This window comes from Hirundo rustica, chromosome 8 (genome assembly GCF_015227805.2).
Source record: "Hirundo rustica isolate bHirRus1 chromosome 8, bHirRus1.pri.v3, whole genome shotgun sequence".
Classification (NCBI taxonomy): Eukaryota; Metazoa; Chordata; class Aves; order Passeriformes; family Hirundinidae; genus Hirundo; species Hirundo rustica.
In genome coordinates this window covers 33,535,238-33,553,662 of record NC_053457.1, presented here as the reverse complement: position 1 = coordinate 33,553,662, position 18,425 = coordinate 33,535,238, and the positions used below count along the sequence as shown (strand labels likewise).

Here is an 18,425-nt window from a genome sequence, read left to right as displayed (position 1 = left end):
ACATTTTAGGATAAGGTACCATCACCCTCATCAGCTGGGCTCCCACCTAACATCGACAAGACTCTTCAATAATTTTACAACCCTTCCTAAAATCTTGGGTTCTTTGCTTTTCCTACTGAGACTTCATTCCTAATTGGAAGTCAACCTCAAATTAAATACTCCCAGTATTTCATTGCAATTTGTATTGGTAATACCAAAGAAATAATGTAATATTTGGGGTAAAACAGGCCAAGTCCTGCATTTCCCTTTCTCTTTTCCCAGGAATTTTGCTGTTACATACCATTATTATTATTTAGTCCAGAAATTCTACAAATCTGGACTTCCTAGGCCCAGGGAAGTGTAGATGTAAAGCATTTCACAGTCCAGGCAAGCAGAAGGTAAATGCCAGGTTCCTCAGGCCACTGGAATGTTAAACTAAGATTATATTTATTTCTTTTACCCCTAACTTTATCTCTTTTCCTCCTTCTGGCATATCAAGGCCATAGAAATAAAACCAGACAAAAGTTAGAAGGGTTTGTGCAGTAAAATCAGATTTAAAATGTGGGGTTTTTTCACTTTTGTAACACCACCACAAAAAATAAAATTATACTAATTATACTTTTCTCTTTAAGCTAAAAGTTCTCCTAAAATACCAGTTTTCATTTGGTTTTTCTACTTTTTTTTTTCTTAAACATCCTCTTACTGTCCTTTTAATTTACTAACAACTGCCGTGTTTATGAGCCGCTGAGACATCGATCCAGCAACAGCATTCACTAAATTATTTATTATTTCATTATTTACATGAAATTCAGACTTGGAGGAGTGAAGCATCACGGTCCAGCTGAAGGGTTTTGATGGCAGTTGCCTGATTAATAATTCTTGTTAATCGTTTGCACTGCAAAGTTTGCCAAGCGTTTGCTGGATGTTATTTTTAAAATCAGGCGCTTAGTGAAATATGGATCATCTGAAAAGTTTTATCACTTTGGTTTTATTACTTTTTTTTGTCCCTTGCAGGTATTTTTAAGGGTTACACAGTCTCAGTGGATATTCGTATGTTTTTACATCTTTTTGCATCTTTATGTAGAGCAGAGATAGAGAGTAGAAACAGAAAAAGTATAAATTTCTAGGGCACATTTTCATATATATATATAATATGTATTTTATATATTCGTATGTATATTTTATATATATTTTCATAAATAAAGATTTCTATAAAATTAACACTCCACACTTCATTAACTCCACTCACCTGAGCTCCTTTGGATCAAACACTAATTTCACATCGTTGACAATTGCTGGCAAGTATTTAAGTGCTGCCCCCTATGAAAAAAAACACCAAAAAGCCCAAATTAACAAAATTAATGTGTTTAAAGATGATGCAAAGACTGCAAGAAGAGAATCACCAACGAAGCTGTGGTTTTGGTTTCATCATTTTCTGTGGCACCTGAGCTGAAACTTGGCAAAAATTAAACTTTTAAACTGATTTAAAACGAGACAGAGGCATGAAATGTTCATAAACTGGGGAAGCACAGACCAAAATTAGAGATTTATAAGCTCCTTCCAACATTTTACAGAAACCTTTTGGTTCCTCTAATCCTTTTATCCCCATCTCCTATTGAGCATGTTCTCATCCTCCTCCTCAGCCGTGCTGGGGTTGTTTGGGTTTAGCTTTCACTCCACTACTTTAAAAATGAAATAAAGCCTAATTAGCAATTTTTTCCCTGCAGTAAACTCTTGGTAGCCACTCACAAAACCTTGGCTCTTCCCAATTCCCCTTGAACTCACAGCTGCCACTGCACAGCGCACGAAGCAGCTCGGAAGATACAAACAGATAATGAATATTTTAACTGTTTGTAGGAATTTTTACTCCTTTCGGCTTTTCCGTAGGAACAATTCATAGCTATTGCACGCACTGAGCACCAGACTAGCAAAAACACTCAGAGTAATTGAAATATAAACCAGAACAGCCAGACTTGTCTGCCTTACCTTGTGTTTTATCGGTTACATCAAATGGCTTGACAACAGGTGTATTTTTGCCTGAAAAGAGGCAGGGATGGATGGATAGGACATTGGGCAGGAATTGTTTGTTCCCTGGGAGGGTGGGGAGGAGCTGGGCTGGAATTCCCAGAGCAGCTGTGGCTGCCCCTGATCCCTGGCAGTGTCCAAGGCCAGGTTGGACATTGGGGCTGGAGCAGCCTGGGACAGTGGGAGGTGTCCCTGCCATGGCAGGGGTGGCTCTGGGTGAATTTTAAGATCTTTTCTTGAGAAATGATTGTGATTTACACCCCCCAGGCTGGACACAGACATTTCCCATCCCCAGGGGTTTCCACCGGAGGAGAGTCTTGAGGAGCAAACACAAACCCACTGCTTTCTCTTCCAAGAACTCCCCTTTCCTGCCACAATCCCTGTCACTTCACACCCCAGAACCTGACAGCAACAAATCAGTGGTTTGGTGACAGCCAAGGAGAACCTCCAGATGTCACCAAGGCCAAGGGAAACCCCAACCTGTCCCTGGCCTGGATGTAGATTTCAGAGCATCCAATTTTCAGTCATAATTCACTGAAGCCATCAAGCTGGATCACCAAACACCTGCTGGAAGGACTCCTGAGCTGGGGACTCTGGAATTGTGCAAACTGAGCAGTGATGGATGAGGGCTCTAATGACCAGTTAGGAACCACAGGGGTTTATTTGCTGATCATTCACATGCACGGAGCCGTAAATGTTTAGTAACACATCTTAAAAGAGAGCTGGCATTTTATATCTTGAATTAAAATTTCACACCCAGCGTAAAAATGAACACTTGAACAGTTCTCCCACGAACTACTGTGGGGTAAAACTATTTACAACAGCCATTTACAGCTCGTAGCTGCAACAATTAGCAGCAACTGAGGGTCTACTTTATGGACAAACCAATTAAAATTAAAATTCCATTCTAGAGATTTAAAGAAGACTCTGGAAGCGTATTTCCCAATTTCCCACCTCAGCTGGCTCCACTGTGTGACAAGATGCTCCGACCACGAGGCTGTGCAGCCCTGTGATTAAATCTGTATCTGTCTAAGCCAAAGGGCTACTAAAGTAATTTTTATTGGTATTAAATCATGTAGAAGAGCAGCTCTCACTGCAGATCTCACTCTGTTCAAGCTGCAGCTGAAGTGGATTTTCTGTCAGCAGCAGCTCCATTGCAATGCTGGTTATTCCCAGGACACTGCAATGCATAAATGAGGAATATGAAATTCAGATGATAAAAAAAAACAAACCCGCTCTTTTCTTTCAATTTAACATCAGGAAACAACAAATAAGCATCTGGTTTGGGTTTTTTTTTTTCCTCCCATTTAAAGAAATTAAATTAATTACTTTTCGCTCTCGATCAGCACTGGACGAAGGTTCCAATTCCTCATCTCCATGAGGCGCACACGGCAAACTAAGCCCAAAATCTTAATTCCACGGTCACACAGCGATGCCTTAACCGCTTGAAAATCCCAACCAGCGTTAAAGAACCGCAGTAGTGAGGAACCTTAACGTTCAAACAGGTTTTTGCAGTAATTTCCCTGTGATCACACGAGAAGCACGCCCAAAGCTGGCAAGATCAGCCTCGCACACGCACTCAGTAATTACACACAGCCTCAAGCTGGGCTGCAATAAAAACCTGACTGCCCAAAGGGGCTTCTCTCTCTTTGTGCACAACGAGTGACAAATCATTCCCACCCTGATCAAGCTACAAAATCAGTCATTTCCAGTAGTACAAAGCATGCAAATAAAGCAGCAAAGGGGAAGGATGAAAAGAACTGAAAGCAGCAATGAGCCAGCGTGTGGCATGAATAATGGATATATTCTCTCCCCGAGTTGAACTTCCTCCTACACTCACTGTTCTGCTGGCTCTGGGGCGTTATTGGGGTTTTATTTTTTTTTTTTTTGCCCAGGCTGTGATTCCCGTGGCTCAGCCAGGCCATGGCTGCAGCCAGCTCAGAGCACTCTCAGTGCTGTGCCTCACGCTCAACACCCCAAGCACACAAACAGACATTCATTTCCCCTTCAGGAACACCAGATCTGTGTGTAGAAGGAGTTGTTCCACAGAAAGGATGGGAAGAACCCGGAGCTGACACTCACTCCGAGCAGGAGCTGCCAAGAGAAGCCATGGAGCTGCTCAGTGCCTCGAGGATGCCTTTAAAGACTGTGAAAAAGGCAATTAACTGGGCCAAGAAACACAGCTCACTAAGTGAAAATAATCAGGGCCAGAAAAGTCAAAGCTTTGCCTTAAATGGAAGAAAATTAAGCAATAATTGATGGCCAGAGCTCTCTGCACAGCCAATGCAGGGGATGGCAATTCCCAGGATTTATCCTTCCACAGACTAATTGCAACTTATTCCCTAAATCATCCCGACCAGCTCTCTGTCTGGAGCAGGACCCTTTGCAACCTTTCAGATAAATTCATTGATGGGCTTCTAATGACTTCACAGCTAATTGTGTTCTCCTGAACTTCTCCACAACTGGAGCCAAATCACATTGGTGTGGAAGAACAAATGCAGTGTTGGTACCAAAAGATCACTGGAGCAAAAAAATCCTTCAGATGTGGTAAAAAAGCCAAAATAAATAAGATCAGGTGCAATGGAGTCTTATTCCCAACAGTGGTCCCTCAACATCAACTGATTGAACAGCTAATTGTGTTCTCAACTTGTCCAGAGCTGGCAGAGAAATCACGTTTGTGTGGAAGGAATAAACTCAGTGTTGGTACCAAAAGATCATTTGAGGGAAAAAAATAACTTCATAAAGGCCAGAATAAATAAGATCAGGAGCAATGGAGTTGTTATTCCCAACAATGCCCCCCAAACATCAATGAAGAGTTGATGCACTGCCCATGCTGCTCCGCCCTCATTGATAGTTCATTTCCAGACAGGTGTAATGAGAAAAATGGGTAAAGAATGGGATCTACCAAGAGGAAAATTAGCACATTGCCCAGATCTAAAAGTTCAAGGAGCTTCTCTGACTAAAAGTTCGTCTGAATTATTTATCTTGGTTCTCTCAAAGGAATTTTTTCCCGCAGATTTTTGCTGAGTGGGGAAAACCTCAAAAAGCTTCCCTGTGACACTTGAATATTTAAATAACAGTAAGTTTCATTTATTTATTGGGACAAAAAGTGCCCCAACTGTAAAAATGCCAGGAGGAGCTGCTTTTCAAGGAAATTCCTGGAGTTTTTCATTTCTTCACAAAAGGATGAGAGGACAAGTAAAAGCTTTTTCTTTGTCATCAGGCAAATAAAAGCACATTAAAATAAGACAGGGCAACCTTGCTAAGTACGTTGAAGTATTTCTGATATAATTTTGGAAAACAGATAGAAAAATGAGTTTTACTCCTTTATTTCTGTGTGTCACACAGTTGGGAAGATGGAAAGAATCTCTTAATACAAAAGTGAAATCACCTCTGTGATGACTACAGTCAGTCACTGGTGAGTGAAAAGAAAGCAGGACAGGAAAAGAATCTCACAACGATGGAAAATTATCCTATTTGTGAGTTTATAAATGGAATGACAAAAAGAAAGGGTCATAAAAGCTTCTTTGCAGTAGCTGTTTAAAAAAAAAAAAAAACAACAAAAAACTAACTTCAGGTTGTCATTAGATTGACCAAATGTCATTTGCAAAGTATTAAACAAAATGTATTCTGAGCAGAACACCACAGCTCTTTTCAGGGGTTTAAGTTCAGCTCCTCATAGTCCATAAAAGAAAAAAAATCCTTAATTTAAAACTGTCATCTTCAAAGCCATTTGTTTCCATCGGCACACCTGGCCTCCAAATGAAGCACAAAAACTGTGCCAAATCCAGGATATTCTTCTGAACCCTTTTGTTTGACAAAGCAATAGATTTGTTTTACCCAACTCCATTTGAGAACGTTATTTTAATGTTAATTTTCATCTTTTGTGCTGTTCAACAAAGCACCTCCCTTCCACCCCAGCATTATCTCGGGTGCCATTCCATTAAACTCATCCAAACCAAATTAAGCTCAGTCAGCAGCTGGATCAAACAATACCCAGGAACACCTAAACTCTATTTTAGATTTGCCCCAGCCTAGAGCAGTTATTCAGTCCACAAATTAAAGTGGTTAACTGCAGAGCAGCACCCCTGGCACTAAATTTAGTGTAAAACTAAAGCCCAAAGAATTACAAACAAATATCTTCTGGAGATGTTTCCCACATGGATCCGAAGAGACCCAGAAACCTCAGTCCACAGCTCAAATTCAGTGTAAACCACCCCAAATTCAGCGTAAACCACCCCAAAGAACGATCACAAATAAACATCTTCTGGAGACGTTCACCACAGGGGTTCTAAGAGACCCAGAAACTTCAGTCCACAGCTGAATTTTGTTACTCAAGTAATTTGAAGTGATGTTTATTAAGAATTCCACCTTGTTGGAAAAGCCCTGCAGGTTAACACAGCCTCTTGTTTTTTTTTTTTCCCCTCAAGCACCTTTCTAGCTCACTGCCTTCATTTAAATACTTTTCTGTGGCTTTAGCAATAAATGCTGAATATTCAAGCGCAGAGTGGACACTGAGAAATGTGTGAGAAGTGACCAGAATCACTAAGAACCCACAGGCACAGGAGAATTCACATTAAAAAACGATCTCATCTCCCACCCCAGCTCTCCGTGGCCTCACTCAGGATGATTTTATACACACAGAATGCTCACAACCTCCTCAATTCACATCATCCCGAGCTCCCAGCCTTTCCCCAGCCATCCTGAATAAAATCAGAACAGCAAATATCAGAGGGGCCCTGCTGAGCTGGTCCAGCTCCCTCCTCCTCCTCTGCCTCCCAAGAGCTGCAGGAATCCCTGACTAAGGAATATCTGCATTTTTATCCACACTTGAAACATTCACTCTCAGGCTCCAGCTGAGCTCCCTGAGCTTCAGCAGGAGAAGGCTGAGGAAATAATTATCATGCACCAATTAGCAGAAAACAGGAACGAACCCAGGAAGGCTCAGCACACTTGCAACCATTAAAAATGCATGCAGGCACCAAATGCTGCTCACCTGATCTCGGCAGGTTTAACCCTCAAAGTCAAACTGATGCCTGGAAAACAAGCTGGGACCTCCCCGTGCCAAGCTGCTGCTGCAGCCCACTGCCACCCAGCACGAGAGGAGGGTTTTTGTTACTCAGAGAACAAGCACAGATCACTGCTGGGATTTCCCTCTCCAGCCTGGACAACCCCACACCCTTTAAAAAAAGTGGCAAAGGCAGCCCCAAAAACGTCTGTCTCCGCTGCAGGCAACACTGGAACATCAAAAAAAAAATCTCTAAAAATTTATTTAATTAACTAAAAAAAACCCCCACAACTTCTGTGTTGTTTTGAACATCGTAAGTTTACCAGTTCACCTTCCCAAATTCAAACCTACAGGACTGATAATAGCCCGGGGTTAAAGTGGGTTTTAGTTGTTCTTGCACCTCAACATTTTAATTCCGACTCATCTGAGTGCATAAAATGCAAAAGAAGTGAGGTGTAAGCACCAGTAGAGTGCTGCAAGAGATTTAAGTTCTAGTAAAGCTCTGCTCCAATCACATTCCAAGATCACATGGAATTTTACCTCTTTATTGCAAAAATCCATAGCCAAAGCAGCACCAGTCAATTTAAAAACAACCTTTTAATGTCTTTTATACATATATATAAACCCTACAAATTCTCCCCTACCCAAGACTTTTTGAATAGCTATAATCCTAAAAGAGGTACAAATTCCAAGCCTCTTTTTGTGCTCTACAACCTTAAACCCTTGTACAATTCTCAGAGTTTTCTTCTGAGAAAACATTTTTTCCTCATGAGCACCCAAACCCTCAAAAAATTCATTTTTTTTTAAAAAAGAAGCAATTTAAATGCAAAATATTAAACAACTGAAGACCTACAGTCAACAGCAGCTCATCATCTTCCACAAGGACATAAATATTTGAACAGAAAAAGAGGAATTCTTGCTAAGAACACAAGACTGCAGTCTTTCATTCTGTGTCAGCTTGAAGGCTACCCCCTCAGCAGACAGGAAAAAAAATATCCAGTATATCCAATCCAAAAAGTTGGGAACATCTCAGAGAAAACTTCCAGTGGCAGTTTGCTCAACAGTGATAAACTGTAAAGGAAGATTCCAGTTTTTGCAAGGAGAAATGGAAACACTGGGATGTGTGAAAAAAGCATCTGCCTCCTTTAATGTGAAGCGCCTGAATTTTCTCTGTAGGTCTTTGCAACTTCTTATCTCTCTCCAAGCACACTTAACTTTGTCTACACTTATTTATCTTCCCCAATCTTTATAAAATATCAGTGAAAAAAGCATAAAACTGCTACAGCAAGATCTGCTGATCTTCCTGCACAGCACAGGGACGTGGGGACTGACCTCTTTAAAATCATTGGTTTTGCACAAAACTTCAGCAAAGTATCCAACAGCACCAGAATTCCAGCCTGGTTCAGCTTGGGACGGAATCAAAGATGATCCCATTCCACCCCAGCCATGGCAGGGACAGCTCCCACTGGCCCAGGCTGCTCCAGCCCCAGTGTCCAACCTGGCCTTGGGCACTGCCAGGGAGCCAGGGGCAGCCACAGCTGCTCTGGGAATTCCAGCCCAGCTCCTCACCACCCTCCCAGGGAACAATTCCTGATTCCCAATCTCCCATCCAGCCCTGCTCTCCGGCAGTGGAATCCATTCCCTGTGTCCTGTCCCTCCATCCCTTGTCCCCAGTCCCTCTGCAGCTCTCCTGGAGCCCCTTCAGGTCCTGGCAGGGGTCTGAGCTCTCCCTGGAGCTTTCTCCTCTCCAGATGAGCACCCCCAGGTGTCCCAGCCTGGCTCCACGGAGGGATGCTCCAGCCTTTGGATGCTCCATCCCCACAGTGTCACTGACACCTCCCAGCACTCCTGCAGCTCTGCCAAGCATGATGCACAGAATCCACACCCATCTCTTTGAGAACCCCCACATTTATCCACCCATTCCATGGTTTTGTTCTCTGTACATACATTTGTGCCAGGCAGGATGCACAGAATCCACACCCATTTCTCCTCTGAGAACCCCCACATTTATCAATCCTTTCCACGGTTTTGTTCCCTGTACACACATTTCTGCCTGCTGCTCACACTGCAGAGCTCCAGTGGATACCTGAGCATCATAAAAGCAATTTCACGAGCTGCAAAAAGCCAATAGTAACAATTATGTGTTCTAAGAGCTCAGTAATTAGAGTCCAGAGGAGATGAAAGCGATAAATAATGAATGAAAGGTTGTCAAGGCTTCTGTAAAGGCATCCTCAAGCACACTTAACCCCACACTGGCTCATCCCTCAGAGCTTCATCTGCCACCCTACAAACAGAGACAGGAGCTGTGCTCTCCCCAGATCTGCACAGTTCTGAACCATCTCTCCAGTCCTTGCCAGGAATTTTTCCTTCCTGCATCTCAGGTGAACACAACCAAATCAATTTTTACTTTTCTTTATTTCCCCCCACCCCCCGAAGTATAAATTGTTAAAAGGAAAAAAAGCTCATGTTCATCTGCTTTCCTGCAGCAGGCCCCGCAAAGTCTCAGGAAAAGAAACATCACATTGCACTCCTGGAATCTGCAAACTCCCTGTTTGCAAAACCCCAGACAGCAATGCTCTGAGCCACAGCCCCCAACTGCCCGTTCCCACTCAGGACAGATTCCCTGGCAGTGGAATGAAAACACAGCTTTCCTGAAGGGTGCAATGTCCCTGTTTTGTGATCAGATGATCCACTCTGGGCCTCTCTGCCTAAAATATTCCTCCCCAGCTGCTTTATCCCCACCATCTCTTTTTGCTGTGTGCTCAGCATGGCAGCAGGAGCCCCAGGACTCAGGGGTTTTTTTCCTGACTCAGGACTTTTCCTGCTGGACTCCTCCAGGAACTTCTCCCCCTGGCACAGGGATTCCCCACTGCCTGTCTTTGCAAGCACCTGAGCAGGAAGAGCCCAAGTGTCCCCAAATCTCAGCCCCTGGATCATCTTGGGTCAGGGGCTTCATCTTTTCTATAAACTCGAGTTGGAAGCACAAGGAGAAGTTCAAGGTTTAGCAAACACACGTTTAGGGCAGTCTCTGTAGTTTTCCACAATGCACTAACTTCTGTATCCACTCTCCTCTGCATATTAAAATCCCCCAGCCCTGTAATTCAGACCTTTTGCTCTTTGATATCAGCACAATTCGAGGGCACAGGGCCCTGTCCCAACTGCACGAGCCAACGGGACCAAAAGCAGATGCTGTTTTCAAAGGGACACAAGAAAAGGCCTAAGGGATGAAAGGTGGAGCTTCCAGTCTCACTCACTACCAGTTTTCTTCTTAAAATATGCACTAGGGATTAAGATCCAAAATAGAAGTTCATGAACAGCCTCAGATATAAATAAATGTATTAAAATACCTATACTCAGCATGTAAAATATAATGCCTTGAAAACAGCTGAATTTTAGGGTTATACAACTTAAAAAAAGCTAGATATCACTGAACCCAAATTAGGTTCTGTTTTTCACACAGAAGTGATATTTTTTAAGAAAGCAAAAGTTTGACTCAATGATCTTGGATGTCTCTTCCAGCTCCAACCATTCTAGGATTCCACAAATGGACTTGTTCAAGGAAAGTTCTTTACAGACACAAACCCCTCAGCAGAAGCACCAAGCATTAACCCTGTTTGAAGTAAAGCCAACTTTTAAGCACAAACACAAGCAGATGCTTCACTGGCCGCCCTGCCGTGGTTTAGGAGGTAAAACTGGAGACGTGGAAAGCACAAACCTTCACTATGACAGTCTGGTCAGAGTTGCTGCTCATCATCTCATTGATGGACTTGAAGAGCTGCAGCAGAGACTCCCTGAAGTCTGCTTCTCCTTTGTTTTCATACAGCCTGAAAAACAATTGGGTTCCATCAGCAAGAACCACAGTGGAAATACTGTCTGAAAAAAAAAAAAAAAAACCTGGTGGGGTTTTTTTTGACAGTCAAATGACAAACGGCCGTTTGTTGTCTTATATTTTCTCAAGAATTTCTACAACTTTCTTCACTGAATCAAGAGTTTTTCTTCCACAAAAAAAAAAAAAAAAAAAAAAAAAAAAAAAAAAAAAAAAAAATAAAACAAAACCCTCAAGACAAGCCAGACTGGCCAGTGCCCCAGTTCCCTGGGATGTGTGGCAGGGCCCTTGCCAGACAGCTCTGTGCTGATGAAGCCACAAAGCAGCCAGACAACTTGCCAGTAAAATCCACCAGGGGCCCAAGGTGAGTGACCTTAAACTCTGGGAAAGAAAGAAACAAAGAACCCATCGACCCTGTCTTTGCTAAAAAGATTTTTTTTTTTCCTGGGGGAAGGAAGCACTGAGGTTAAACTGTGTTTCAGCACTGATTTCAGGCTCAGTTTCCCATGCAGTCAGCACAGCCACAGAGAGGAGTGACAGCCCCAGCCCAGCTCCAGGAGCAAGGTCCCTGTGCCTTCAGGGAACCCCTCAGAGCTGAGCTCCCACTGGGATCCCCCTCTCTCTCTCAGAGAGGTAAAAACCGCACAGAGGCACCTGAGCAACACCAGAGGCCAAAACAACACAGCCAAGGTGAAGAACTGGGGCCACTGGTACGATGGGAATCCTCTGGAGTGGTTTAAATGCAGAACCAGCCCTGCCTCAGGTGTGGGATGGCACAATCCTCACTGGAAAACAAGGGGGACATGAGCACTGGCTCCACACCATCCTTGGAAACTCTCCCCTCCTCGGGCAGCACATAGGACTCACCCACACCAGGGATATTCACACTCAACATGACCAAAAGAGGGATCTGGAATGCAGATTCAATTAAACAGGGGAGGTATAAACATCACAGGGGGACCTCCAGGCCAGGCTGGACAGGGCTGGAGCAGCCTGGGACAGTGGGAGGTGACCCTGGCCATGGCAGGGGTGGGATGGGATGAGTTTAAGGTCCCTTCCCACCCCAAACCATTCCATGACTCCCTCCCCCAGTTAAACCCCATCTTTACCCAGCCAGCCCTGACTGCCTCAAAGAGCCTCATCCAACAACAATTGGGCTGCCAAAGCCCTCCCTGGCTCCACTGGCTCTGATCCCCCAAACACCTGGCACCAGGAGCCATCAGAGCAGCTCCCAGCAAGAGTTCAACTCCTCCTCCTCTTTTCTCCTGGAATTAAAGCCAGCAGGAAGGTCTTGGATGTAGTCTGCAGCTCAGAAAGAGAACTTCATCCAGAAACGTGCTATGTGCAATCCTTGTACGATTTCTTCATGCCCCAAGATCTCAGAATCATGGAATGGTTTGGGTTGGAAGGGATTTCAAATCCCATCAAGTTCCACCCCTGCCATGGCAGGGACACCTCCCACTGTCCCAGGCTGCTCCAAATCCTGTCCAGCCTGGCCTTGGGCACTGCCAGGGATCCAGGGACAGCCACAGCTGCTCTGGGCACCCTGTGCCAGGGCCTGCCCACCCTTCCAGCCAGGAATTCCTTCCCAATATCCCATCTAAAGCCACATCATGATGGATCATATACTGTAGCTGGAAATAGGCTTTTTTTGGGATAAACACAGTTCAGGATGTTCCTGATGCTTTACACCGAAGTTCATGTGTATAATTTTTAATGCTGTGCTCAGAAGCCATTGGAAGCTCCAGATATGAAAAAAACTTACTTTAACCCGGACACAGAGGAGATAAATACTACAGGAAAAAAAACCCCAAACCACTAAATTGTGTTTTGCTGTGCCCACTCCTACTCCCCTTTTAGGGTAAATCAGGGGGTTTTGCAGGATAAAAAACTTGTTAGGTCCCCATTTCCATAATGGATTTCAGTGTCCCCCTGAACAGATTACAGAGGTGAAACTTACAGCAAGAGAAAGAGTAACTGAACTTGACAGCCCAATAAATCAAAGTGCTTCAGACAAAAAGCTCTGCCTTTCAAAAAGGAAGTTATAATGAAAACAAGCAAGTCAGTCACAAATGTGTTCCTACTGTCAGTTAATGACATCAATTTATTTAATATATTTGATAAAGCACAAAAATCTCTGCAGCTGGGAGAAAACAAGGTTTCCACCAGGCTGGTCCTTCCAGCACTACCTGGAGGATTTCAAGACTGTAGTAAATACACCACAAGCACTGGCATCATTACTGAGGGAATCAAAGATATTTCTAAAGGTCACTTGTAAGATTTTGCCTTTATTAGCCTTTGCTGCAGTGAACAAAGATGTGCCACCATGCTTTAAGTGGATGAATTTCCATGGATTTACCCAGAACTCAACTGCTGAAATGCTCCATCCATCCACTCAGCCCACCACCCTATTCCTGGAGTTAAAAATAAGCCATATTTTGGAATAAAAGCTCCAGCTTGCTGCTTGTGATTCCTCAGCAGAGCAGCTGCAATCACTGCCAGCCCTGCCACGCTCCTGCATTTTAATCACTCCAAATCCCACCCCCCAGGCAGGGCTTCAGTCCTGCAGCAGAACACATCACAGGCTCCTCCTGCACTCAGCAATTTTGCTGATGAATCCCCTGGCAAGGGAGAGTTGGGGTTTCCAACACTGAAGGGCTGTGAATTTGTGCTTCCCACAAGGAAATCCCCCAGCCAGTCCTGGAGGTTCACATTGTCTGTAAATCCAATCTGCAGCCAGAGGGAAATTTATTTCCCCCCCCCCCCATTTTCAAGTGATTTGTAGGGCCTGCTACAGCCTCAGTGACATCCAGTATTTTATGAATCTGGCAGCAGGGCTCCTAGAGAAATAAATTCCAAGCCCTAAATTAGAGAAAAGGGTGGTGGAGATGGTAACTGAAGAGCTCTACATAAATCCCTTGTAATAAGGTTGTTACCACTGCTAACAAGCAGTAAAAGGACTCGATCTAAGATCTCATCAGCTTGGTTTATAACTCCTGCAACATCTTGTGTCTAAAACACAATACAGTAACAGAGGTTTTCCCCAAATAGTGCCAAGCTTTAATTGTTCAGAGACTTAAACTATGACGATTTTACCAACTCCCTGCGACTGAAAACTCAGATCTCTGCTGAAGAGGGAAAACCCTCCTCCTGAAATAGCTTCTCACCGTTTCAAGTATTTCTAAAACAGTGCCATACTAAGGCATTTTAGCTGGTGGGCTGCAAAATTTTGGCAGTTTTGGGGCATTATTGGCAATGGGAGGGTGGAGCACTGCCTGTACTCACTGGTTGAACAATATCCTGGAGCGCACAATGAACTTGAAGATGTATTCCAAGGCTTTCATGGCTTTGAAGAGTTGGTCAGTGATCCCACACTTCTCAGCACTGTCCACATATGTTTTTAAAACCTTGGTCAGTTTTCTGTTTAAATACAAAAAAACCCCACATACAAGTTACAAGTATTCACACGGAATTTCCATTTTGAAAAGTTTAAAGAAAAATTACATGCCCGTGGAGCTAAAAAGTTAATTCTTCAACTCGTTCCTCAACCACAATAAAGTCATTGTGGTTTTGTCTTGCTGATAAGTAGCTGTAACTTACTCTTGAGCAAAAAAAGAAAAACCACAGAGCATAACCTCATTTAACACACAAGCAATACAACAAATCTCAGTAAGGCTGATTTTCTGCTGGATGTTCAGATGGATATTCAGATTTAGGCTCTGAGAAAGACGCACCTACTAATAATAACCAGAATAATAAAAATAATTAAATGAAATACAGGCACACTGTTAGAATTAACACAAAGTGTGAGTTTCTTCATTCAACAAGGAAAGCTTTCCTGTGAATTTTGGGCTGAAATTTGTAAAATTTATTTCTCAAAGTATACCCCACCACCTGGAAATTCTCTCCTTCCCCATTTTCAAGCCTATCAAACTCGAAAGTGAAACAACTTTCAAAATAATCCCACTTCAGCTCCCTCCCTTCCAATGAATATAAATCAGAGCTTTAATGCAACCAGGAGCAATTCCACTTTAAATCATCCCAGCCCCAGTGCCCCATCCAACATCCCCGCTCCAAGCAAACGAGCTCCACGTTCTTCCCCACTAACAGAAAACAACACCAAGCTCCCGCAGATCCTGCTGCCTGGGGATTTGTTGGAGCAGGAGCAAACTGCCTGAGAATTTCAAGGAACCATTTAAATATTGCCAAGGCCACCTCTCTGTACTTCAGGGCAACAGCTGAAGGTTGGGCTGGGTGATCTCGGAGCTCTTTTCCATGCTGGATGTTGTGTGAGTGGAAGGCGGGGACAGGGCAGGGATCTGTCACGTCCATGGACACCTCAAGCCAGAATCCACCTCTTCCCTGTTTCTGCCTCCCTGCACTCAAAGGGAAGGATGCTCTCCATGCCAAGCACAAAAGGAGCCCTCTCAGCTTTTCCTGAGAAATCCAGGTGATGCAGGATGCTCCACAGAGAGATCAAACTATCAGCGTTGAGACTGAAGGCTCAAATCTTCTTTGGGAATTAAAGAAGGATTAGGAATCTTCCCCCAGAGGGTGCTGGACACTGCCCAGGCTCCCCAGGGATTGGGCACAGCCCTGAGGCTGCCAGAGCTCCAGGAGGGTTTGGACAAAGCTCCCAGGGAGGGATTGCTGGGGTGTCTGTGCAGGGACAGGAGCTGGACAGGATCATCCCTGCGGGTCCCTTCCAGCTCAGGATAATCTGATTTTATGATTCTTCATGATTTTAAATCAATATTTTCAAACAGTTTCAGGTCCCTTGCTAGAGACTCTACACCAAAAGCACCCCCCATCTTTCCTGGTTTGGGTTTGCCTTCCCCCCAGCACTGCTAAGACACCCATTCGGTGTTTTTCCTCCAACACTGACAGCCTAAGGCAGCAGCAAAGATTCCAACTGTCAGAAAATACTTAAGACAAGAAAAACAATGGGCTTTTTTTTTTTGTCCTTCACTGCTTCTTCCCCACATTGACAATAGTAATATGGATAATCGAGGGTACAATGTCATTTAATGCATAAAAATCCAGTATTTGAGAAGCATCTTAAATGGACGTGATTTTCTTCCAATATGAGTGAGAATTGCATTTGTTTTCCTTACAAAACAACTCCTGAAATTGTCAAATCATCCTCCTCTTCATTACAGCACAATCAAGACTTCTCCTTGCACAGGACTGAAAGTTTCACCATTTCATTTCAAGGAAGAAACAAAGACTTATCTCCTGTCTTCTTCAAGACCCTCCCAAGCTCACAGGCACATTCCTAATTAAGCCACATAAGTAATTAAATAACATCACCTGGAAAAATCCTCCAAGTCACATTAGGAAAAATGAATTTTCCAACTCACGTGTAGGCCAAGGTAGCACTGAAATGCTTCTTGATGTAGGTCTCCAAGACAGGGTTGAAATGCTGAAATTTTCTGTCAGCAATCAGTCCAATGATAAACACCTGAAAAACCAGCACAATTAGCATGCTGTTCTCAAAAAACCCTTTCATTTTTGTCCACTGCCCTTTCTTCTCAGAGAAGACATTACTGACATTAAAATTTCTGCTTCTGTCCTAAATTCTGCTGTTAATCCATTAAAATGACTGGATTTGAGTGCTTCCTTATTTTCTGGAAGGATGACATGACACAACCAACTCCCTCTGGGTCTGAACCTTTAAGTATAACTTTTAAATTAAATAATTTAACTAGATCAGCTCTGATCTCTCCCTTTAATAAACTTCATTCTAACATCAATTCCCCTCCGTTATGTACATTTCAGACCCTCCCCACTGCAAACTCACCAAAGCATCAAACACCAGGGTGTCAAAGGTCTCACTCTCCGAGTTCTCCATCATGATGTTAAAAAGGGCATCCAGTGTATCCTGAAGAAACTACAAAGAAACAACACAGCTCATCGTGTTTCCCAGAGGAAAGTGACATTTAGATTCCACACAGCTTCCTATCGGTATTTCTGCTCAAGTAAAGGCATTTTAAAAGTTAGCTGAAAAACGGAAAACTCAATGCTTTTCTTCCCAGCAATGTTTTTTTAGTGAAGTTTATTATCTATACACAGGTTATCACTCCAACAATAAAAACGAAGCCAGAGATCACACCTGGACAAGGACTTTAATCCATGACAGGGCTCCAACAACAGGAATTTCCAAACTGCAGATTCACCACACGGTCACCAGGCCCATGCACTGCTGAAAACTCGGGCGCTCCAGAGCACAAACCACACAAGCAACCGAGTCTCATGCCAAGGCAAGTGGGAGCTGAGCCAGGGAAGGCACTCCCAGCAGCCCTGCCCAGGGCAGCACCACAGATCCACCAGCCCAGGTGGGATCACTCATGCAGGCACGGGAACAGAGCACCCCACTGCTGCCCCAGCCCCAAACCTACGCAGGAGGCTCTGCGCTCCCCCTGGCTGGGCACCACGAGAGGAAAGGCAGAGCAGTGCCAGGGCTGCCAGTCTAGCACAGGAACAAGAGCTTCCTAAATCCCAGTTGTCCTTCCCAGGGCCGGCCGGGAATCCACGCGGTGCCAGAGATGCTCATCGGTTCTGCTGGAATGGGATTGTGTGCGAGCAGCTCCTTCCTCCAGCTGGCACAGACACACAGGGGCTCCTCCAGGGCACAGCCAGGCTGCATCACAGCTCGGTTTGGGTCGAGAAAGAAGGGGTTAAATGTGGATGGGTCCTGCACATCTTCCTCACGTCATCTCAAGAATGGTGTGGGTAGGAAGGGACATTAAATCTCACCCAGTGCCAATCCCCCTGCCATGGGCAGGGACACCTTCCACTGTCCCAGGCTGCTCCAAGCCCTCTCCAACCCAGCCCTGGACGCTGCCAGGGATCCAGGAGCAGCCACAGCTGCTCTGGGCACCCTGTGCCAGGGTCTGCCCACCCTCACAGGGAAGTAAAATTTAAAAAAAAGGTTTTGCTTTTAGGATGAGACAGGGTATAACTGGGGAAGAAGACCTCAACCAGCAGAGGAGAACTGATCCTGAGATTCCAGCTACAAGAGGCATTCCACATGCTGTGAGAGGGATGGAAAACCAGCCTGACTCCCACCTTCCTCCTCTAAAAATGTTTAGCTGTGCAATCAGTTCCCTGGCTCCAGCCTGATTCACCTGATCCCCTAAATCTACAGTCAAATGTCAGGAATTAGCCCCCATTCAGAGCTGAATGTCAAACTCCTTAAACAGAGTGAACACAGAGTCACAGTTTGTGCTGCTGAGGATGAAAAAACAGAAAAGCCAGAATCCTTGCAGCTGATCTTAGCCCAGCCCTGAGGAAGAGCCAGCTCATAATTTCACTACAGGGGCAAAAGGAAAACATCACCTTCTCACAGCCTTACTCATTCCATTAAAGAAGATGTGCAAATAAAGCACATTAAAGGCTGGACTCGATGTTCTAAAGGTTGAACTCTGTGATCTCAGCGGTCTTTTCCAACCTAAATGGTTCTGTAATTCCAAATGATTCTGTGCCTGCTGCCAGCTGGCAGGGAGGGAAGTGCAAAGCACAGCTTTGAGCCTTGACAGGAGAAGTTTCTCTCTTGGTCTGAAGAGAAGTTGCACTCTTGGGTCCCAC

The 18,425-nt window shown here is 44.2% G+C and overlaps 1 protein-coding gene across 5 annotated transcripts in view; it reads right to left on the bottom strand.

The window, feature by feature from the left end:
• Positions 1-18,425, bottom strand: part of DOCK1 (dedicator of cytokinesis 1) — a 260,361-nt gene that overhangs the window by 186,547 nt on the left and 55,389 nt on the right. For all 5 annotated transcript variants that reach the window (XM_040071170.2, XM_040071172.2, XM_040071171.2 and 2 more), the window contains exons 20-24: positions 16,639-16,728; positions 16,199-16,299; positions 14,124-14,258; positions 10,728-10,836; positions 1,229-1,299 (exon numbers count right to left, since the gene is read on the bottom strand). In XM_040071170.2, coding sequence (XP_039927104.1) covers positions 1,229-1,299; positions 10,728-10,836; positions 14,124-14,258; positions 16,199-16,299; positions 16,639-16,728 — 506 coding nt within the window. The remainder of the gene's footprint in view (positions 1-1,228; positions 1,300-10,727; positions 10,837-14,123; positions 14,259-16,198; positions 16,300-16,638; positions 16,729-18,425) is intronic.